The sequence below is a fragment of the Pseudopipra pipra genome, chromosome 1, assembly GCF_036250125.1.
Source record: "Pseudopipra pipra isolate bDixPip1 chromosome 1, bDixPip1.hap1, whole genome shotgun sequence".
Classification (NCBI taxonomy): domain Eukaryota; kingdom Metazoa; phylum Chordata; class Aves; order Passeriformes; family Pipridae; genus Pseudopipra; species Pseudopipra pipra.
This window is the reverse complement of record NC_087549.1, coordinates 16,525,095-16,549,996: the sequence shown is the minus strand read 5'-3', so window position 1 is coordinate 16,549,996 and position 24,902 is coordinate 16,525,095. Positions and strand designations below refer to the sequence as shown.

Here is a 24,902-nt window from a genome sequence, read left to right as displayed (position 1 = left end):
GAACACAATACACAAAATCCCCAAAAGCCCATAAAACCTTCAGCAGCCATATTGTTCTCACAAGAATATCCAAATCTCACCTTGATATACAATATGAAATCCTTGTTTATTCTGTGAGTAATCACTGTGAAAGTATAAGCTGGTTTCATGAGTTGTGCTGAACAGAGAGGCTGGGAGCTGAGGGCCACTTAGTCTCCCAATAACCGTGCTAGTTTCTGTAGATCCACTCCTAACTTCTAAGTAGTCATGTATGGTCTCCGTTGAGAAATTCAAAAACTGCAAATGGACACCTGAAAAATATTGTAAGTAAATAAAAGCCACTAGTATTGATACCAGGAAAGAAAATAAAGTATGTACATCTTACACTGATAATCACAGAAAATAATCAGTTGGAAATGCATGTGTTACACCACCGGATACAATCCATGGAATTCAGTTTGAAGCATTGTTTTTCCATACACATTACTAATTCTGAGAGGCTGACAAGGTAAAAAATGCTAATGTACTGAAATACTGACATAATCCAAGGCATCAAACTGTAGGTTACATATATATTACTTTTTGGAAAACATTGTTCTTTGTGTATTTAGAATCACAGAATCATAGAATTTAGATCAAATTTAAGTTCTGAATTCTGAATACATTCCATTAAGATAAATCTTTCCTGTTTTCAATTGCATAATCTCCTTTTCTATTAAATAAAAAAATGCTTTGTGTGTATACACCTGAAAAAAAAAGAGACAGACTTCTATCTCAGAGATAGCTCCACTGCAGTTGCACATAAACTGATCTCTCTCAGATTATATTTATTTTTTTTTAAAAATTTATATACATGAAATAATGAGGAACAGTAAAAAAAAAATTCATTTTATATGGATTATATGTATTGTAAAAGTATGTGGAAGCAAAGTATCTGCTCCTTCAAGGTTATCTGGTCACTGACCTTTTTCAATGGAGCAAGAAAAAATAAGAAAAGGAGGAAGCCATGAACAAGAGCATACCAAGACACGAACCCGAAGGACAAACAGTAAGTGAGGCAGTGATGAGAACAGAGAATAAAAGGAATGTGTTTCACGTAAAATGGGGCTGGTCAGTATGTTTGTTTGGTTGAGCACCTGGTCATATCTGTCCTATCATCTCATATCTTCTTATTAAATCTTTTCTTAGCTATCTATCTGTGTAATCTCACTCTTAATCCTGCGTTTATGTGTTTGCAAGGATTAAGTGCCAGCTACTGGTGAGACCTGAATCTGTGAGCAGAACTTGGTGCCTGTTACTGGAGTGGTGTGGGTGCCTCCAGCCAGTGGTGCCAACTACTTGAGGGAGTAAGAGGTCATAGCTCTCTGGATCTAGGTATAGTCCTACAGACCTTGTTCCTAGATTGTCAGCTAATAGAAGCACCAGTGTGAGTGGACTGGGTGCCAACTTCTGAAGTCAAAGCAGGGAGCCTCTGGCCTGAAGTGTTTACAAGAAACTTTCAGTCACTGGGGTGCAAACAGTGTGTTCTTGAAACCAACTACTGGGAGGGGTAGTGGGGTGATGAAGAGCTCAGTGTTGGTGGCTGTAATAGAGCCATGAGGCTGTGGGTCACAGCCTTGTGCCTGGTGCTGGCTGCTGAGGGGTGTCTATATCTTCCCCAGTCCCAGTGAGTGTAGGGATGGACAAGTGTCACCTGCTCACAAACTTTCAATTGGACTAGACAGTGAGCAGGAAGGCCTTGGGTCCAGCTCAGGAAGAGTCCATGCTGGTACACTCAGGACTTGAAGAAGTGGAGTACCTGAGTGTGAGTGCTGCACATTTGCAGTGAGCATCACACTGGACTGGCTGGCAAGTAGGGGACCCATGAAGCAGGTAAGGGAGCCTGAGATCCAGAGGGGGCTGCAAGCAGATGCTCAAGGCATCCACAATGTATGTGTGCTTGTCAACCTAGAGAACGTGTTGTGTGTGTCTTTAGTGACCTTCTGTCTCTGCCAGCCCATGAGGAGGAGGGGACTTGGCTGCCTGTGTTTGTGTTTTAAGTAAGCCCTGTAAGTAAGTGCTGTTGAAGGCAGTACCCTTCTCAGTGTCAGTGTGTGTTACCAGCCACATCAGTGTCCTCTGTGTTTGTGTGTCAGTGCTCAGCTTTGTTACTATTTGAATCTGCAAATGGTAAAGTGGCATATGGCTGCCACTCATCTTGAGCAGAGACTTTGTGTGTCTGGGCACCAGACTGAGATCCAGAGGCAGGAGGATCCTCAGCTGGAGCGGCTGCAGGAGGTGGCTGCACTTATAACACTTCTTTCTAAGTCACTAAAAAAATGTAAATCATGTTATCTAACCATCATTCATCAGTCCCTCTCCCATTAAACATGGAGTTCAATTATTTAATTCTCATACACACACTGTGGCATATGATGGTCTTAGTGACAGAAATTTCTGATTATTTGGTTTAGTAAGGAACAGGGAGGCAGCTTACTATCCATTAGCATGTTATCTCTCCTAACCAGGTGGAGTATTACAATGATTATGTGGCAGGAGGAGAAGAAAATGTTCAGCAGCTGAGTAGGTATAGGGCTTTTAAACATTTTCTTGTTTATAAAAATTTCTATATAATCACAACAAAGTAGAATTTGTATTTTGTCAGCAACTAGTGCAAATACCGAATGATAATGGAGTAGTTTCATTAGAAAGATGATTGAGCTCCACTGGTGTTTCTGGCAAAGACAAGCAACATGATTTCATATAAAATTGAAAGGAAAAGATATAATATCAGATAAATTATGAAAAAGTAATGAATAATTTTGTAACTCCTAGACTGTAATAGCTAAATAGTGTTTGTCACTGTCTTTTAGAGTTTTCTCCCTAGATACCATGTAAAGTTTGTGAATGGTTTTATGAAGCATGGAATATTTTATATGCTACCAGAAAAAAAAGATAGGTGCACTATTAAATTACTACTAATTTGATAATTTCTGTCTTTCTGTCTTTCAGAAGACAGCCTATATGTGATAAGAAAACTTTTGCTTATAAGTGTCATTCTTTGACCTTGCCAGCCTTCCAAATCAACTTATATCCAAGCTTTTCTCTTTTTCTGTGATATTTGTAGGCTTGGCCTTTCATTTGATCCTGTGAACCAAACACTTGTCCAGAGTTTAAGCTGCCATTAATAACTGCTGACTCTTGTGATCTTGCTGTCAGGTTTTTTTCCTCTTTCACCCACTTTCTTTGATACAAGACCATGTCTAATGTATTTTTGCCCATCATTCTGCTCTCTGTACTCTACTATCTTTCTCTACAAGTTCCTGAACCATAGCAGTATACCCAAGTATTCATCCTTTCCTCAGCCTGTAGCACCTGTCTCTATTTGTCCGAGACTTCTGCTTGTTGGACTGATTTTTTCTCTGACTTTTTTGCAGTTTGGGCACCCCTTTTGAAAGAGCATTTAAAATATTTGTATATACAAATATATTTGTATATGTACATCGACACAATTGGTTTAGATTACACTATTAGCTGACATACAGTGGAAAAAGCTTATGATCTGTAATTAATAACTGAGAAAAAATATTCTTAGAAACAGTTAAACAAGTGAAAGCCTATAGAAGCTTCCCATGATGGTGTTTTTGCATTTTTCTATTTACTACTCAGAAGAGTTGGATTTAAGTGCCTCCACTTGACTGGAATCACAGCATCACTAAAACCAGTTTTAGCCATCACTTCTTCAAATGTCATGTTTTTTCTTTTTAAAATGAAATTTTACTTTAATTTTCAATCCTGTTTTAATCACATCCCATTTAGAAAAGGTCAAAAATGTCAAGCACTTGTTCAATCTGTGCAGTTTTAATTTTCTCCTAGAAAAAGGAGCATTTTATTTTCCTATACATGAACTGGAAAACAGTTGATAAATCCAGTGAATAAACTTCAGTTAGGACAAAGCAGTTCAGAACTATTGATTTTGGTGAAGCTAAACTTATTTATCAAAGAAACTGTTTCCAAAACCTGAATAGTTGAATTTCCTGCCTAATGGAAGTCAAACTAAATAGTATGTTAATAAAAAAAAGTTTAAATAGAAGTCTGAAGAGTCAAATTAGAATTATTGGAAACATATGCCTGGGAGAATGTAAGCAAAAAAATGGATTGTAGTAAGGAGTCAGTATTGGAAAAGAGATAGGACAGCAGCAAAGTGAGCCAAGAGGCAGAAAACAACATAAAAAGATAAAAAGACAGCAGGTTATAAATGCAGTCAAACACACCATTTTATGAAATATGAAATTTAATCAATATTCCAGATTTTTATTATTTTTTTCTTTATTAGCAATTGTCTTTGGAACCATCTGACAAAGTATCCTGTTCCCTAATAGCTCTGAATATTCTTTTCTCCTGAAGATTTGACCCAGGGAGGATGTATCTACTAATGTTGGTTTTTTTGGTTTGGTTTGGTTTTGGTTTTGGTTTTGTTTTTTGTGATAACTCAATGAGCAGGAATCTGCTTGGAATCTGAAGATTCTAGACAGCATTGTGACTCATGATGAAACACTAGAAACTGTCCCACCAGGCTGTCTAGAAATTCAGGTAGTGGCAGAGTTAAAGTGTCGATGTTATTTCTATAAAATGATAATACAAAAAAAAATGAATTATTGACTGGTCTTTTGAACAAAATGCAAACATACAGATTGGGTTCTAATATTCTAATTCTAATAATTTTATGTTCTAATATAATTTATTTCCCACAGATAGATTCTGTGGGAACCCATGCAGAACAATTGGCTTTCATTTAAATAATAAGTGAACAAAGCTCATAGGATTTCTAATCAAAAATATCACAAAATTGATTTTAAAAAGAGGAGGGAAAAAATTTGAACACATGCAGAAGGAACACTGTTTGAGATGCCACACTCACTTACTCTGGAAGACCCAGAAAAGAGGGTAAGTACAAAATAGAAGACAGAGAGGCACGTCTAAAAACACTAGCATGCCATTCAACTAGCATATAAAGAAAAAAATCCAAGTGCACATACTCCTAAAAAAGTTCCACAAGTGTTAAAAAATTAGATAGGACAAATGTACTGGCTAGCTTTGAATAAAGATTTCACAATAAAATATAGACAAGATCCACCCAAAGTTGCTCAAGGGTTTAGGCAGTGTAATTAAAATGCTGATAATTCCCTTACAAAATCATAGTGAATAGGAGAAGTTCTGGTGACTCAAAAAAGCCTGAAAATATATCCACCTTTAAGACAAGAAGGAGGACCTAGGCAAGGGCAACTACAGGTTCACTGCAGTCCTTGGGAAGATTATGGAACTTGTTTAATTGGAGACAATTTCCAAACACATAAAAGACAAGAAAGGGACTCAGGAACAGTCAACATGGATTTGCTAAAAGAAAATAACAGTCAATCAACCATTATTTCCTTCTATTATTAAACTGATGAAGGCAGAGTGGTGGATATAATATACTTTCACTCTGCTATGGGTTTTGACTCAGTCTATAGCATTCTCATCTGGAAGCTCAACAAACATGAATTTGATGAATGGAAAGGAAGTATGTTAAATATTAACATAACTTTGAGGCTCCAAGGGTGACAATTAGCCATTCAGTAGCTGGCAACCAGTAACAAACACAATATTCCACAGATATCTATGGGAAATTACACTGTTCTATGTCTTCAGGAGAGACCTAGAAAATGAGAATGCATTCTCAACAAATATGTGGAGGATACTAAACTAGGGGGCATGGATGATGTACTAAATGGCACAATTTCTGTTCAATGAACACTGAAAAACTTCAGAATGGAGTAAACAAACCCTTCTTAAAGGCATGCACAAGGAAAGGTGCAAGGTTCTACATCTGGAGCACAACATTCTTACATGTAATTACAGGCTGGGAATTGAATAGGTGAGTAGCAGCCCCAATTAGAAGGTTCTGCCCGTTGTAGTGGCCTTGATTAAGTGTTACCAACAATTTTACTCTGAGTGGGAAGCTTGACAACCTTGAGTGGGAGGCTTCTGGAGTTCCTTTCAAGGAACATTTTTGTACTGCTGTGATATTCACCTAGGATATGCAAATGATAATTAATTCAAATGTAGCTTTAACTTCTAAAGTGATACTGACTTGCTTTGAAATATTCATGATAGCTATTTATTTTTGTTGGGTTTATGACTTCCCAAAAAGAAATCAATCCTGTTAAGTTAGAAAATTGTGCTTAATTCTAATAAACAATTTTGTCTTTATCAGAAAATTATGGCACATGTTAAATGAAAAAAAACAAGAACCTTGTAGCTTTTCTATTCTATATCTTTCTTTTAAGGTTTTGATAACTTCTTTAAATGAATTATAATTAATTTTGGTTTTCGATAAGATAAAGATTAATAATATTTTCAAATCTATGTTCAGTGTTTTGAACTCATTAAAAAGCCTGACCAATTTTAATCTATGAAGGAACACATACCAAACCCAATAGGCAGCTTTATTGTCCATGTGCAATCCAAACTACTAGGATAGTTGCCAGGAAACCCAGGGCTGAGGATCACTCCACTGAAGTCTGACATGCCACCACCACATTGTGCTGAAAAAAAAAGCAAAAACCTTTTTCAGAGGAGTGAAATGAGTTAAAAACTAATCCAGAGCATTGAAGATCCTCATCACATTAATAATATAATAATAGCTAGGTTTATATTTCAAAAAACGTACAAATATTCCTTTACCTCTAAATATCTATAAGAAAGTAATTTACAAGTAGGTACTTTAAAAACAGGTATCTGAATTGACTAGGTTTTAACTTAGGGAATATGTGCACCTGACAAGAGAATAGAATCATTTCGGCTGGAAAAGACCTCCAAGATCATTTAGTCCGACCTCTGACTGATCACTACATTGTCAACTAGACCATAGCACTAAGTGCCATGTCCAGTCACTTCTTGAACACCTACAGGGATGGTGACTCCAGCACCATCCTGGGCAGCCAGAAATTATCTGAAATGCCTCCTCCTGACCCTTCTCTTCTCCAGGGCTAAACAACCCCTGCTCCCTCAGCCCCTCCTTATGTGACTTGTGCTCCAGACCCTTCACAAGTTTCACAGTCCTAATGTTTACTCTTCACTCTGCGTGAACTGCCTTTGTGACAGGCAAGAGGTACAGATCAGCTCATAGCAGCACTGAGACATCAGTTAGTAAAGGAGCATCTGAATAATATAACAATGTAATTTAAAGACTCTGTACTCAAAGTGTTTGAAGAGGCCCTTTAAAAACTGCATCTGCATCCTACTGTTCTAAAAATGAGATAAAATGAACAGACTTAGAAAAGGTACACACACAGATACTTCCAAAAATCAAACTAAATCCATATTTTTTTTTACGTCATGACATCAGTGAATAAAGTAACTTAGATTTCCACATTACATTTAAAGGTGTTAATTATGATAAATAGAATTTTTGTTTAACAGCTTTGTCCATGTAAAAGTTGCTACACCATTTGAAACACAAGTAAAAATCATTACTTGCAAAAAAGAAGGAAAGTAAAGGGGAAGAAAACTTCCTAAAATTTCAGCACAGTGTCTTTGTCTTCAGAATTTACCAGGAGCAGTGCAATTATAATATCAGACTTCCTAACCATATGTTAATGCTTAATGACAGAAACTGAAGACTAACTCCTGAAAAAATTCTTACAAATATCTCAATCTTGTTGAATATTTATAAATTCTAAACTGAGGGAGCTCAGTACCTCATAGGAGGTTTTTAACACCCCACAGGATTAAGAACAGGATTATCGGAGGCTGCTCAAGAGGATATATAATCTGTCTTCAAGAAAAGCAGAGTAGAAAATCTTTAATGAGCAGGATCCTATTTTCCATACATTCAAGATTACAAATAGTGATAACTTTTAGTGTTAGGGAACCTAAACAAAAAGGCATTTCTGTGCAGTGAAAGAGAATACAACTAGAAGTTTTAAATTCTTCACATTTATTCCTCATACAAAGAGAGTATATTTAAACACACTTCAGATTTTTCATTTCCATTTATGACAGGTTTTCAGTGCTTTTTTCAGTAATATTAATATGGACATGTATATAATATAACGACAAATAATGTGTTTTCTGATATTGGGTAGACATGCCTATGTGAACCCATTAGAGATGAAAATGCAATGTCATTTCTATTTTAGTATCTACTACAATAGCCATCACTTTCCTGGGGAAATGAGTCCTAAATAAATTACCTATGTTTTTGAGGGTCTCTGGAGGTCTTAATTCTGATATCATCTGAATCTATCATCAATGAACTGATGAGAGATTCTGGCTAAACATACAGAATCATATCATAGAACAGTTTGGATTGAAAGGGACAACATACTTCTTTCTTTTCCTACATAGACATTTCAGAAAAGATTTGCCAATGTAAGTTTGAGACAACCTTTGAAAACCTTTAGTTTAATTTGACCATTTTCACATTTAATTAAGTTATTCCAGTTTTCCCTATTCTTTCCCCTACATGTATCTATTTTGTGTTCTCTGGCTTTCTCATTCTGGCATATTTAAGAAACATCATGTAAACTGAACATACCTAAACATATTGGAATTGGATAATTCCATCTTCTTACTGGTCCAGGCATACAAGTGATATGTGAATGTCCCTAAAATGACACAATATGTGCTAATTCATATAAAAGATATACAGCATACAGCACAACATTAATATCTCAACAAAAATAATGTATCATTTAATACATCATCAAAATATATAAACCCAAAAGTATAACAATAATTGTACACTGTGAATTGTATAACAGAGAAGACTGTGACTGTAAGTCCACTAGATAACTGAGTCTATGCCATTTATATTATTTCTAAAAGTATAGCAATATCCAGCTGGCCTCTGTACACACTTCAGTATAAACCAAGGATCTGGAAACTGAAGGTCTAACTGAAGCAATATTTACATAGTATTGATTTGCTTTATTTGTTGAACATGATAAAAGACACAAACTATATAAATTATACACCACCGACTTTACATCTTAAATTTGTAATAGGGACACTGTCTGCGTTGTTCATCAGACTCATATAATTGTAATTGTCTTCCAGGGACAGCAAAAAAAATAGAAAATCTTAAGAGAAAACTGTCCTTGGGATATCTTGCAACACCATATAGTCACACTGTACAAGTCAGAAAAACAATATGTAGGGAAGAAGCTTTACATGGGTGTTTGCACAGTCTATTTTCTTTATTTCACCCATTTACTGTGGCTTATCTGCTCACAAACTTGTATTTAAGTGTGGAATTAAAGCAGAGAATAAAAGAAAATCCATCAGGTTCTTCCCAAGAATGACCAGTTAAAATCAGGCAACATAAGAAATAAATTTCAATAGTCATTATCAGAGCTGCAATAACAGAACATTTATTTCAGTTATTCTTGGAATGCTAGAAATCTACAGGCATGACTAGGAATTCTATCTTGAAGTGGAAGCTGTGATACAGGTTCCAAATCCAAGTGGCAGCTGAAATCTGGAAGCAGACAAGTGTATTTAGCTTCTATCACTATACATAAACTGCAGGTTGGTTTGGTTTTTTTTTGTCAAAAAGTATAATTCAATTTCTATTTTTGATGCAGTACACATGAATTTAGTATTTAGGTCTTCAGAGAATTATGTAAAAGACATATTTGAAATGATTAGCATTTTTAAAACCTCATTTAGTTGTCTGACACTCATCAACACGTTACAGATGAGACTGATATTCATGAAGAAAGACAGGAAGTTAACTTTTCCTTTTGCTGTTCTGCTTCAAAGGCACCAATAACTCCATTAGTGGTTAATCATGTGCTGTTATATACAAATTATTTTCCCCCTGTTAAAAACTGTTCTTTTTGCTATGCATAGGTAATGTGATTATTTTCTCTCTTTTTGGCTCTCAAAGAGCTAGAGGAAGGGGAGACTGTAGAATCTGCAGAATCACACGAGTTTTTTTGGGGGGAGTATGTCAAGAGAAAACAATACTCAGTTTTGGATCTGATTCTACAGTGTAACTGTACAAATTTTAGAAAATATTTTCCATGTCTTTCCTATAGGCAGACATATTCCTATTGATGATTTACAATCACTACATTGCCCCAGTTATAACTTTTGCTAATGCAAGGACATAGCAAATTTGCTTGGCAAAAATACACCCCTATTTGATAAATTTTTTGGATAAAAATCCTCAAGATATTACTGAAAGAAAATAACTGACACTATCTGATTCACTAAGAAAAACATTTTTTTGCCTTTGTTCTTATTTCCACTCCTTACTTTCTTTCTTTTCTGTCCTGTGCATAGACAACTATTGTTAATTGTTCATAAAGTGATTCAACTTATTTTGCCAACACTTCATGGTATCAGCTATGAGTACCAAAGATGCCATCAACAGTAGATGATAACTTATAATCACTAATGCAGAGGAAGCACAAAGCCATACATTTCTGATGGAGCTTCTATGTGTATATTTGGATAGCTGCTAATATCTAGCAGAAAAGCCTACCAGTCCTGCAAACTCATCATGGGTTTAAAATTCGCAAAGGGTTCATTGTCTGTTTTACACTGACAGATGTAAACATAACCACGTTAAACAATTAAAAGAAATTTGAAATTGGAAACTTGTCTTACCTGAAGAGAATAACCCTGATCACACTGGAAAGACACCACATCTCCAACCATGTATCTGTCTCCAATTTTGATTCCATTGCTTGGGGTCTGTGGTTCAGGACAAGAATCCAAACCTATAGCTGAGAAAAGCAGAGAAGTTTAAACGTTCTAAGGAACATAAAATGTGGGGTTAGATTCACATAGAACTTCTCTGTACACTGTATATAAGCACACTGTATTGATAAGTTTTAGGGAGCTCTTGGGTCCTGGCAGTTGTCTGTGGACTAGCAAGTGGCATATTATTTTGGAAAAACTGGTATATAAGGAGAAAAAAAGGTGCTCCTGGAAAAGCTGGCAGCCCATGGCTTGGACAGGGGCACTCTCTGCTGGATTAAGAATTGGCTGGAGGGCGGGGCCCAAAGAGTGCTGGTGAATGGTGCTGCATCCAGTCGGCAGCCGGTCACTACCAGTGTCCCCCAGGGATCAGTGTTGGGCCTAATCCTGTTTAATATCTTTACTGATGATCTGAATGAGGGGATTGAGTCCACCATCAGCAAATTTGCAGATGATACCAAGTTTGCGGGGGAGTGTTGATCTGCTGGAAGGCAGGAGGGTTCTGCAGAGGGACCTGGACAGTCTGGATAGGTGGGCTGATTCCAATGGGATGAGGTTCAACAAGGTCAAGTGCTGGCTCCTGAACTTGGCCACAACAACCCCCTGCAGCGCTACAGGCTGGGGACAGAGTGGCTGGAGAGCAGCCAGGCAGAAAGGGATCTGGGAGTTTGGATTGACAGGAAGCTGAACAGGAGCCAGCAGTGTGCCCAGGTGGCCAAGAAGGCCAATGGCATCCTGGTCTGGATCAGGAACAGTGTGACTAGCAGGACCAGGGCAATGGACCAGCAGGACCTCTGTACTTGGCACTGGTGAGGCCACACCCCGAGTGCTGTGTCCAGTTCTGGGCCCCTCAATTTAGGAAGGACACTGAGGTGCTGGAGCAGGTTCAAAGAAGGCCAATGAGCCTGGTGAAGGGACTGGAGCACAGGTCCTACAAGGAGCAGCTGGGGGAGCTGGGGCTGTTTAGCCTGGAGAAGAGGAGGCTCAGGGGAAACCTCATCACTCTCTTCATCTACCTGAGGTAAGGTTGTAGCCAGGTGGGCATTGGTCTCTTCTCCCAGGTAACCAGCAGTAGGACAAGAGGGCACAGTCTTAAGCTGTGTCAGGGAGGTTTAGTCATTAGGAAGAATGTTTTACAGAGAGAGTCATTTGGCATTGGAATGGGCTGCCCATGGAGGTAGTGGATTCACCATCCCTGGAGGTTTTTAAGATGAGGCTGGATGTGGCACGTAGTGCCATGGTCTAGTAGACAATGTGGTGTTCGGTCAATGGTTGGTCGCAATGATCTCAGAGGTCTTTTCCAACCTGGTTGATTCAGTGATTCTGTGTGATTCTATGAAAAGTTACTTTTCATTTATCTTGTAGAATAGCATATTTCACTGAGCTACTGGTTAATTTGGCATCTACTGAGGGACATCAATATTATTTCCTGAATCAGAAATTTTCAACATATACTTTGGGTTTAAACATTCACACAGAAAACATTACTTTTGTACAGATTCATACACATACACCTCTGCATAAATCCACACATGCATGTTTGGCTATTGTTCTCAGCATGGACCAATACTATAAATAGTATACTGTGAATTTTTTCTGTTTTTAGAGGTGAAAATTGTACACAGATAGTACACTACACACATTATTTGGACATATAGGAATACAAAGGTGCATTTTCACTTTTACTAGATTTGGTCTTATTTTATTTCATTTTCATAACTTCCTGTTTTTTTCCCCCACCCGAAGTTGTAAGTAGCTGAGAGAGTACCTGCATTTCAAGGAAATGGCAGGATAATTCTACCTATAATTAATGTTTAGTTATAGACAAGTGATCAGGTAGCAATTTTGCAAGGCTGTGTTCTCCAGCTGGCTAATCAGACAACCAGAGCATGGGATTTGCATACAGTAAAACTGACAAGAAATAACCATGACACAATTATGCAGATCAGACAGCAGAACCAATATAAGCAGAGGGAACTGCACAGCTGGGAAGGAAAAAAAAACCCCAAACTCGCAAATCTGCAACAAACTATTAGTGATTGCCAGAATTCCTGTCAGTCAGCTGAGACAAAGTCATTCAGAAAGCAAGCTCATTTTGTGCAATAGTCCTAAATATTCCTATTTCATATAGTTTAGATACAACCAGCAAGCACTCTTTATTAATTGAATATTTCTGAATTACCTGTATACTCAAGGTGAAATCCAGCAGCTGAAACACTGATATCAGATTGAAAATTTAGGTACAGATTATTTGATGTACTGTTTAGAAGTGGAGGTATGGTTGTTCCTGAAAAGAGAATTCAAAACATTATTGAAATGCACAGAAACTGAAATAAATACATACATAAGTGTATGTATGTGTATAGAGTGAAGGAGAGGAAAAGAGGGGAAAAGAGGTGGGAGAAGATGGAAGGAAGAGAGATAGGTCACATAACCAATTCCACAACATTTTGTCATCATGGATGCTATCAAACACCTGTCCACATAAAACTTTTATTACATTTTCAGCGCACCACAATATCGGAGACATGAACTGTAGACAAGCAAAGTCTACTATAAATTTATATTACATGCTTTTATCCACGAAAGGAGAAATATTCACTAGGGTATTCTTAAAAGTAAGAGCAAATCCTGTAACAGGAATAATTTTAAACATAACAGTCACATATATCAAGCAGCTCTGAAAATATGTTGTAGGACTGTTCTTAGAAATGTGAATATTTATTTGTGTTTCAGCACAAGACAATATTATCATCTCTGATCTCACACCATATACCTGTATGAAGTACAATGAAGAAAAACAAAAGAAAACAAGAAAAAGTAAGGCAAACAGAACTGTCTCCTTTATCTAAAATAAGGATAAACAATGCATCCTTTTGTCATGTCAAATTTCAAGAGAAACCTATTTTTGAGGTTTGTGTTTCTGGACCCTACTATATGACTGGGAAAAAATAGGATTAATAAAGATCTAATGTGGGAGTCTCTGAATGTTATTTCCTTTCTAACATTTTCAAATATATAGCTTTATGAAAGTCTGCTAAGTGATGACTGATTAAAAGAGAAATATTACCTATAGTGAATTACAGGAGAAGCAAACACACACATTGTGGTTTTGCACACTTACACACACACACAAGAAACAGAAAGAGCTGTGTGTTTACAATAAAGAGTTGAATCTGTGAACCACTTATTGTAAAATCTTCTCAGTCACCTGAATAACTTCCAAGCCTTGGAGCATTGTTGTCAGCACCATCGTAGAAGTCTAAGGAATCCCAGTTGTGTTCTGTGGCAAAACTCACCACTTGCACCTATGAAGAAAAACGTGAGGTAAAGAACACAAACTTCCTCTCTGCATTCAAGCTCGAAGACTCTAAATTGTAGCCTCTGTTGCTCTCAGTCATGAAAAGTTGTCTTGCTCTCCTCATCAAGGAGAATGGAAAATCACCATTAAGTGAATAAAAAGACAGCTTTTTTAAAATTTGGTTGCCAATTCAAACTGTAAATCATGTGACAAGTGTCAGACAACTGTGAAAATCACATGGGTTTAGAATATGATTTCCTTGTTCGGAGGACATTGAGGAGAAGACAAAACATGATATCTTCAATTCCTGCACTTTTTGTTTCTCTGTAGTTTATCCACGACTAAACCAGTCCTATCCTGATGCATGCTTCTTCATCTGCTCCAGGTAAGAGCAACCTGCTGTGTTTGGTTACCTTCAATACTGACTCATCCCCTGAGGAGGAGCAGTCACTAGAATGCTACAAACAAAAGGCAGAATAGTCACTTCATTTCTTCCAGAGGTTTGTAAAGTGATAGACCAATTTAAGGCCACAATGACAGTCCTCAGTGCTTATTGGAAAGACCCCAGCACCTGGAAGGGATATTCTGAGAAACACACTGTAAGGTGATAAGGCTACACTAAAAAGGACAAAGAGACTCCTGATGGCCTCCCGAAAAACCCTAGCACCTGGGTGAGACTTCCTAACAACAGATTGATAGGATCAACAAAGGATGGAATGGTATGGAGATTGCATGGCCTTTCTTCACAAACATCCTATCTGGTAGGAACTCAGGAAGCCTATGTCATCTGTCTATCACCCCAAAAATTAGTTTATTGACTCTAGTCACTCAAACTGCCTAAAAAAACAAGTATAAAAAGAGATCAGACATGAGCAAAATTAGGGGAGAATTTCCATCATTTCTGAGGGGGTAACTGAGGAGCTACCTTTCTCAGGATGCTGCGGGGTGAGCAATCGTTTTTATATTTTACTTTGCTTTCACCTTTACTAATTGTACTTTGCTTCCTTGTAGACTAATTGTAATTTGCTTTTTTACTAATTGTACTTTATTTCCTTATACCTTGCCTTATATATATTTTATCTTTACCTTACAGACTAACTGTACTTTGCTTTTTTTGCTTTCCCCTTTACCTTTACTTCAATATTCGACCTTTACCTTATAGATACTAATTTTACCCTGCCTTACCAATTTTACTTTGCCCTATACCTTATAGACTACCATGCTTTATTGCCTTAGATCATGTATTCTGACTCATTGTACGTGGTTTGCCTTAAAGTGTGTATTTCTTGGTCTTAGTGAGTTAAAGTGTGTGCTAGTGAGAAGCAGCAATATTCTTTCCTTTTTGCTTTGTGTTAGTGAGTGTGTTTAGATTTTTTACTAGTCTTTGTAAATTGGTCTGTCATGGAGGTGGGTTGCTTGAGTTTTATATTGAGGTGTTATAGTGATCTACTGCTTCTTAGGGAGTTGTTTTGTTTTTGGAGAGCACGCTTCTGATTTGAGGTTTTATTAGTTAAGTGGAATTTTGCAGTTAAATGTTATCACTAATCATGTGAACCCTATAAGTTGTCACAGATTTGTATTAATAAAAGGTATTTCATGAGTTGCTAAGAGTTAGTCCATTTTTTGGGGTTTTTTTTTCAGTGCTGGCAGGCTCATCGACAGCAGCATAACTCATAGGAGAAACTTGCTGAGAAGGTTCTCCATTGCTATTAAGTGCAGTCCCCAGAAATAGGGTATCAAAAGTCCTGTCCATCTCAGTGAATCTGTCAAACAAAGGGTCTCCGCCTAAGGAGATGCTGACAGACTTTAAAGGCTTTGAACTCCCAGGAGGGGGACACTAATAGACAAAAAAATATATTAACACAGGTAGGACAGAAAATCCTTCATTTCTGCTCCTTTTCACGTGACAAGGTGTCAACATGCTTCCTCTCATAAGGACATGCAAAGTGGTAAGACTTCAAGAAGGAGGATATATTTGTTCTCATATAGTGAAATTACACCTCACAAAGTAGAGAAATACTAGGTTCCTCTTCTGGAGGGGAAAGAGTCTGATGGTTTTTTTATTTTTTTAGGGAAACTGTTAACTGAAAAGCTTTTAAAGAGTGACAAAAGCATGATGAAACCTCAGCCACTCTCAGAAATTAGTACCTTCATCATTAAGTTAGAAATTATATTTCTTCTGTCTCAATTATTCTTCCTTTTTTTTTTTTTCTCAAAATGGAATAGCTTCGGTGGAAGAAATAAGCAGCAGTTCCAGTAAAACTAAGTAATGAAGTTATTTTTTTATGTGAAATATATGACTTGAGCCTCTACATAAAAGGAATGTTTAATTTGGCTACCTATTTCTTGGATGGGGCCCTTAAATACTGTTCTTTTTTGTAGGAATTGGTCATGTACTACAGGCAAAGGATTTTTTTCTTTTTTTCTAGGGTGAAGTATTGGAGAGTATGAGAAATAAAATAATCTGGTTTTTATTATAAGTAAATTGATTAAAGTGGAAAGGAGGGGGTGTTGGGATTTTTTTCTTATCTCTCATTTAATTTCAGGAATTTTAGGCGCCTCGTGAAGATTGTAAGGTGAAAAAGGCCCCATCAGGGCTTGACACCGAGGGAATTTCGCGGTCGAGGTAGGATACAATATATAAAAATGGAAAATTTACTCTGGCCACATGGCAGGTCTTTGTGTGCAAAAGGACCCCCCTGTGCAGCACAGGGGGGTACGTCATCAATCAAACAGGTGGGAGAGCGACACCCTCTCCCAAGTTCGAAAAATTATCTTTTAAGGTAAAATACCTGTTACCTGTTGAATATTCAACATCTTAGGTGGCCAAGAGTACAAAGGGAGCACGTTTTTCGAACTGCGTGTGCTTTTTCCATGCATGTGGCTTGGGACTGCACCTAGCGCTGCAATAAAGGATTTCTTGCTGCAAGTTTCCTTGTCCTGCAAGTGTTTTCCTTTTTTTGCCATTTTATAAATTGAAAGAAGAGATTTTTCTCACGATAGGCCCTAACTGTTGGCATGTTTCAGATACATGCAGGATGCCCACTGGGTCTGGTCTCCCAGAAAATTTTGATACTTGTCTGTTTGGTTCACAAGGGATTTAGAATGAAACTTATAGGTGTTGTCTCTGTCAGAATATTTCTGAGGAGGTACAGATGGGGATCACAGGCACATAGGAAACCTTCAGAACAAATTTCAAATTATCTGGCATTTAGGGACATGTTTTCAGGGACAAATTGATGCTAACTATAGTTTTTATATTCATCATAAAACACCTAATTCAAAACATCTGTTTTAGTGAAACTGAAGCTAGTTGACCTAACTAGCAGTTGCCCTAACATGCAGTCAATAAATAGACAGACATCCCTTCAGGCAGTGATTGCAGTCTGTATTAGTTTTTTGAATTACCTACTCAAAGTGACTTTCTTTCCTAACCTTAGAAGGAACTATGGTTGAATTAATTTCCTGATATAAGGTATTTAAGTTATGTGCCCAAGGGGAAGCTTTTGGTGCACACTTTATATTTACCTAAATATGCTTTTAAATGTCTGCTTTTTTATTTGATATGGGACAGCTCAGCATTTACATCTGATCACAATATTTCAGTAAATTCAACAAAGTAATCATACGCACAGAGAGCTGTTCCACCTAAGTAGTCTAAAATTCCATATCCAAATTTCACAGAAGAATATGTGTTAGGGATATATTATTTTATCTCCTTTATAGATGAGAAAGTGCCCTTGTTACTTTGAGGAAATAATATCAGTCAGGAAAAATGTCCAGATATTTTACACATTTACATAACAAAAAAGCATTATCTATCACAGTATCTTGAATATATGCACTTGCATGCATTCTCAGGTTGGAAGAAATCAGTCACCCAAGTTTTCAAATGTGGTCACAAGTAACTGATTTTGACAGTAATAATTACATTTTTATATATCTATATCCATTTTTTTCTTTCCCATGCAGTAAAAAAAACCAAACCCAAAACAATTCTGTTGCCATTTTTTATGTTATTAGTAGATAGAAAGCAAAGCTCAGTTGTGAAAAATAACACAGCAAAAGTGGTATGATGGCTTCTGATGTATACTCAGTCTTACTGACCCTGTATCAGCTGTATTCAGTTTATTATATCAGGTTCATTATCTTTCTGACATTGTCTTTCTGACAGTCAGACACTATTGGAAGGATCAAGCACGAATATCACACTTCAGGACAGCCCTGCTTCAGTAACAATGTTAAACATTCCACAGATCTAATTACAATAATACCGGTACGGCCAAGAAACTGCCCTGCTGTCACTACTTTTACACAAGTATAAAAGAATTACTTCTTCTGTAACTGATAATCGAAATGAAGGAAGGTATTTGCTAACTCGTCAAAAAAACTCGGGAGAACTAGAACAAATGGAAACAATAAATATATATTTTTTAATTATGACTCTGGAGCAAAAGAATATCATGAAGATTAGACACCTTACTTAAAATAAAAGTTAGTAATTTAATCACCTAGTGCAGTCTGTGATAAGAGATAAGCACTTCTAAAAAACGACACTGATGGCCATAGGCACGATGCTGAATTAATGCCTAATTTAAATCCTCTAAGCTATCCTCCTAGTATAAGAAATGCACAGAACAAATTATCCTAACTGTCTGCTAATCTAGTCAACTGCTTAAATCAATTAGTATTCCTCAAAATCAATCTCAAAACTGATTTAGGTTATGATTGTTAATGGACATTGGTAGCTTGGAAACTTAAACTCTTAAATATTATCATGTATAGACTTAGGTTGTATTTGTGATGATTTCTGTTCTCTTCCATAGTTTTATATTTTTTAATGTTTTTTTAAAGCTTTTTTTAGTTATCTAAACCAAAAATATATAGATTTTTCTGAATGCTTATGAAGAAGCAAAGTATAAACTCATATTATTTTTGAAACTTTTCCTGGCACAGTAGAATACTTTAAAAGCTCTGTGATGTAATTTGTTAAAAATCTTTAATAAACTATCAACAGTGGTTTTCCTGATTTTCATTATTAAATATTTACCTCCAGCAACTGAGTTCTTTATTTGTTAGCTACAGGGTGTGGTTTAGGAATGATATTCCCCAATTTAATACTCCCACTAAAAGACCACAAGCTGCTCCACTCCACCCCCTCATAGAAGAGACAATATTAATAACAAAAGTATACAAAAGAGAGAGTGATTCACATGAAAAAATGCTCACTGGGGACCTCTGTGACAATGAACAAAGGCCAATGAGTTTCCTACTCCATTTTTTTCACCAGAAGCTCCACCCCTCTTCTCAGTGGCCAGAGAGTCCCTTCCCCTGCCCTCAGCAATGATGTGAGGTGATATCAAATAACCTCCTAGGCATGCCCACACAGATCAGGCTCTGCTCCCTCACAGCTGCTGCAAAAAATTACCTCTGTCTTGGCCAGAACCAGGACGCTACAATAGTTATACTTTGAGCTGAGGAGAGGCATCTTGCTATTAAGGTTTTTTGAATAGCATTTTGCTAGGAATTTGTTCAGATAATTCTTAAAAGTTCTAATTTATTAAACTCAGCTGCCTTTCCAATAAGCAGATTTCTGTCAGTTTCTTTAATGAACTCTTTAGAGCGAGATATGCATGACTTAGCTTAATGGATACTTTCCTACTATGTGTTCAATGAAGTTCTTAATCTACTCAAGTAAAGAGAATTTTGAAACTGTTTTAAAGGATCAATTCCCATCTCATGTTGAAAAACACTGAAACATCTTTAGATCACAATGAACTTCCATAAACATAGAGTAAATAGCAGAGTTTCTTGGAAAACATATAACTTGTGCACGGAAGCAGCTTACTTAATTTCACTCTGTTAAGGGAGATATATCTATTCTGGGAGAGCAAAAAAGAATTCATAGGAAGGCTCTTTATTTCCTTTGGCTTACAAGAAGTCACTGATCTATTGAAATAACACATTTTAAAATTATGGTTACTGTCTTCTAAGTAAAAAGTTACAAGTGCATCTTTTAAGATTTTTAAAAATCTTTTAACTTTTAATCATTGTGTAAATAAAAAGATGTGCAATAAATTCCATTTTAAGAATCGTTAAAGACATTGAAAAATTTGTGAATAAACAATCTTTTCATCCTCATGCATCAGGAAAAGCAGTTCTAATTATGATGATAACAAGGAAATAGCAAGTATACTCACTTGAATCCCAGCTCCCTCTGGTACTGTGATCTTCCACACACAATTCAGATTGTTGTCATAAGGCTCAGGGTAACCAGGAGACAAAATGGTCCCTTTGCGCTTTGTTAAAATACCACCACAGGGCACTGAAAGGAAATGCATAAGGCAAGAAAAGAAGTACAAAGCTTCAGAAGTGAGAAAAGTTATTATAAAAGATTATACAATGTTCAGCTACCACGGTTGAAAACTTTTTAAATTGATGCTACATTAAAAAAATTATATTTGACTCAGGAAAATAAAACTTTAAATCACAAAAACCTTCTTGACTAATAAAGAATAAGGAAAAATTAAAATTAAGTCAGTTTCCTACCGGACAGAATCACACTTATATCTCCCTTATTTATCTGACCTTTAACAAAGTGAAATTCATTCCATTATCTCCTGGTCATCTTACAAAAAATAAGGCATTTTTTAGGGGTTAACAATGAAGTTTGAACAGTTCTGTATTGTATTTGTATAAAAGATAGAAGTGTCACAAAAAAGGGTAATGTTCTTTCTTAGTCTTGCTACTTTGCTGTCTAAATAATTAATAACACCAGTCTCAACTTCTTGACTGTTCTCTGCTTGTATGAGTTGTTCTATTACAGACTGTGGATCTATTGCATCATTAAAGAATTTGCAAAATCCTTGCAAGACTGCATTCATCACATCCATGTCCATGGATTAATGGAAGTGTTATGCATGAAACAGGACAGACACATTAAGTACCATGAAGTTTCTCTTGTTCAGCTTGAATGCATCTTGTCTAGATCATTAGATGCTCTAACAGGGACAAAGGATATTAAAGCTTAATCTGCATACAGATATTCTGTTGGTATTTTAGAAGTTGAAGGAAAAGATTGATGAGATGGTTTATCAAATCCATTAGTAGCTAATGTATCACTTCTGTGCAACACTACTAAATTCTGAAGGGATTTCAGGAGCTGCAGATACAAGAATTTAGAAAATGGAAGAATACAACTTATCTTAATAATAAATATTGTAGCCACATTTTGTGTGGCATATTATTGATAGAATCTGTTTGGAACTATACAGATAAATTAAAGGGTAGTGTCATTTAAAGTGTTTAAAAAATTGAACGGACAGAACGATAGAGTCCTGTGTTTAGTTCTGTGCCACTCACTACAAGAAAGACATTGAGATGCTGGAGCAAGTCCAGAGAAGGGTAACAAAGCTGGTGAAGGCTCTAGAGAGCAGGTCCTATGGGGAGGAGCTGAGAGATCCGAGGTTGTTTAGTCTGAAGAAAAGGAGTCTTGGGGAGACTTATCCCTCTCTAAAACTATCAGGAAAGAGGTTGTACCAAGTTGGGGGTCTGCTTCTTTTCCCAGGCAACAAGTGACAGTACGAGAGGAAACGACCTCAAGCTGTGCCAGGGGAAGTTTAGGTTGAACATCAAGAAGAATTTTTTCATGGAAGGGGTGGCTAAGCATTGGAATGGACGGCCCAGCGAGGTGATGGAGTCACCATCTCAGGAAGGGTTCAAGAAATGAATAGACGTGGCACTTAGTGCTTTGATCTAGTTGACATGGTGGTGTTTGGCAAAGGTTAAACTCAACGATCTTGGAGGTCTTTTCTGAGTTTAATGATTCTATGATTCGATGATTTTATGTTTATTAGCTGTAAGGAAATATTGAAATATTCACTAGAATTAAGGCAATTTAATATGGTCATGTCTACCTCTTCAATTATTAAACTGATTTAGTTTAATGCAATTTTCACCTCATATGCATTCTATTACCTCTATTGGCATAGGGATTCACATATAGAAGGTGGTCTGTAACCCTTCCTAGTCCAACTTGCTTAGAGGCAGATAGCTTTCTCTTCCATAGACTAAATCATGTGTTAAAATATCAGTAATATATTGTGATCAATGTTCAAAACAATTACTTCAACACTTTGTCAAGTTGTTATATCTGAAAAAACAAATGGAATACATTTCAAGGGGAAAAATAGTACAGTTCTATTGATTAAACTGTAATCCCTGAGAAAAAATTAAATACAGCTATATACTTCATCTTCTTATTGATATAGAAATTACAGTTCTCTTCCTGTGGCTGAAACGGTCTAAATAAATAATATTTGTGTATAAAAGCTGTTTAGTCATATTTTATAAATATTACCCCACTGATACTTAACCTTGATCTTTATCAAGATTTTAGTATTTTGTAGGAAATCTTTTACTTTACTGAAAACCACTGACTCTACCATGCACCATCAGCTGAGTAGCACAGAAGATTAAAAATCAACTGAATGAAAATATGTTCTTTATTTTATTTTATTTTATTTTATTTTATTTTATTTTATTTTATTTTATTTTATTTTATTTTATTTTATTTTATTTTATTTTATTTTATTTTATTTTATTTTCATCTAATTACCTAAAACTCTGTTTATGTACTTCTTAATGCCGGAGTCAACATAATAATGCCTTTTTTGTAATGGGTTACAATAATTTTTATAAAAAAATTTGTTGTCTATCAAGAAAAGTAAAGTAACTATAACTCATACATATATTTACTGTTTTGGTTGAGAATAGAGTTCTTCAGATGTCTTCATCCTCAAAATTAATAGTTTTCAATGTATTCAATTTGCACAAAATTAATGTATCATGCAGTTAATTAGTGCAACACATAGTACAAGTGGAAAAGTTTTATGGCATTGCAAAAACGTTTGTGCAAATGATATCCAAATTTGATTAATTTTTTTTTAAACAACAGATTTTTTCCATATCAAAAACCAATCCAAACTCTAATAAAACTTAACATGTAAATATGCCATATTTGCCCTTGACATAAACCTCTGGAAATTATAATTTTATCTCTTTACTGTAGGGATTTTCATTACTATTACTAGATTTCCACTTGGTGTAAATCAGTTTATAAATGTCAATGGATGTTTATTAATTTAAGAATTTAATTTTGAGATTTTAATCTTGTATAACTAGAATCAGTTAAAGCATATTTCCTGAAATGTTACTGCTTCTTTCCTGACAAGTAATGTAATATCAGTGTTACTATTTCCAAATCTTTAGTGTAGTAGTTTCTTTCTAATAACTTGAAAAGTCTTGCTAGAGATCTGCAATGTGAGAGTATCTTAGTCTTGCAAGTCAGGGCACCAACTAATATTTCTGAGTCTTGATTAAAGGACAGCCAGGGACTGTCAGTGATGTTAATATAAGAAAGCTATCATATAATTTATAGCAGCAGAGTATGTTCATGAAACCTGTGAAATGTCACAGCAAGGTTAGAATTGAAAGGAGAATAAAACTTGTCCTTGAATGAAGAAGAAAGTGAATGAAAGTAAGCAAGAATACTGTACAGATGTCAACAAATAAATACATACAAAAATGGTCTACACTTTAGGCTGTAATTAGTTCTATTAAAAAGCCTTAAGAACTCACCAACACACGTAGGGAGTGAATCATTCCATTGTGCCAGTGCATTTGGTACCGTATCACATCTAATTGCTGTTGAGCCATGGAGGATATAGCCTGGATTGCACTCAAAAAGAACCAATGAACCAACTGCAAATTCATTTCCAATCCTTTTTCCAAATCTTGGTTCAGGCACAGAGCTACACTGTGTTGCACTTGTTCTTGGAACAGCTGCAAATATACAAACAATTGTGGATTCTTAATTTTAGATTTGGTGAAGGAATACAGATTTTGAACCACAAACATTCAAAACTACTAGAAGAAACATGCAATGATTTCCTAGTTAACAACGTTTTCATAATCCCCAAATGAATCTTCACAATAGAGATTGCATACTTTTGATGTCTGCTTTACTATTTAGAAGAGCATAGCACAGATATCCTTGCCAAGATTAGAAGTAATGCATAATATCCACACCAAAACCTTTCTAAAATGACACTGATAAGAAATATTACCAAGAAACACTCAGCTAATACAGGGTTTCAAAATAACATTTTGAGTCAGATAGATATTTATATTTATACATGTGAATTTCTAAACGTGTATTCTGAGTGTCAGATCAGGATTTAAATGTAATGAAAGAATGGAGTTGCAAGTATTGAGATATAACAATTTCTGTATTTGACCTATAAAAAGGCAAATAATATAAATCAGGAAAAGTATCTTAATAACAGTAAGATCACTTTTAACCCACAGGTAATAATATTTACAGCTATTCACATTTAAATTGAGAGGTAAACCAGTTTGAACACCCAGATGGATCTAAAATTTGTCAATCAGATCAGCAAACAGAAACAGCAGCTTTGCATGTGCCTTCTTAAATTTTGAACTACTCTTATGCTTATTAAGTAGAAAAAAACATGTAGAAATACATGTTTTGTAATATAAAAATACTTAGAACATATTAGAATATGATATATGTAGATTATACAATGATATATTGTTAATAGGCTATTGCTTTCCTCTGCATTCTCAGTCTGTTTCTCTCTGCTGATTTACAAATGAATGATGATGAACAGAATAAATGTACACATTTTTCTAGGTTGCCTCACCTTGATAAACAAAATGAAATCCTTTAGCTGTTATTGGTCCAACTGAAGTAAATCTAACTGTTATCTGGTTCCCTGAGCTCAGTGGAAGGGATTCACCTACTCAAACAAAGCAAATATAAAGTTATTATAACCACTTTTTACTAAAGATGAGTTCAAAATATCTGTCA

General features: G+C 35.9%; 1 protein-coding gene across 4 annotated transcripts in view; it reads right to left on the bottom strand.

Annotated features, from left to right (window-relative positions):
* The window catches only part of CSMD3 (CUB and Sushi multiple domains 3), a 605,903-nt gene that overhangs the window by 98,942 nt on the left and 482,059 nt on the right, over positions 1–24,902 (bottom strand). For all 4 annotated transcript variants that reach the window (XM_064646451.1, XM_064646458.1, XM_064646466.1 and 1 more), the window contains 9 exons: positions 24,736–24,831; positions 23,651–23,854; positions 20,212–20,336; positions 13,922–14,018; positions 12,893–12,997; positions 10,618–10,736; positions 8,540–8,609; positions 6,429–6,545; positions 81–290 (listed from right to left, as the gene is read on the bottom strand). In XM_064646451.1, the coding sequence (XP_064502521.1) occupies positions 81–290; positions 6,429–6,545; positions 8,540–8,609; positions 10,618–10,736; positions 12,893–12,997; positions 13,922–14,018; positions 20,212–20,336; positions 23,651–23,854; positions 24,736–24,831 (1,143 nt within the window). The remainder of the gene's footprint in view (positions 1–80; positions 291–6,428; positions 6,546–8,539; positions 8,610–10,617; positions 10,737–12,892; positions 12,998–13,921; positions 14,019–20,211; positions 20,337–23,650; positions 23,855–24,735; positions 24,832–24,902) is intronic.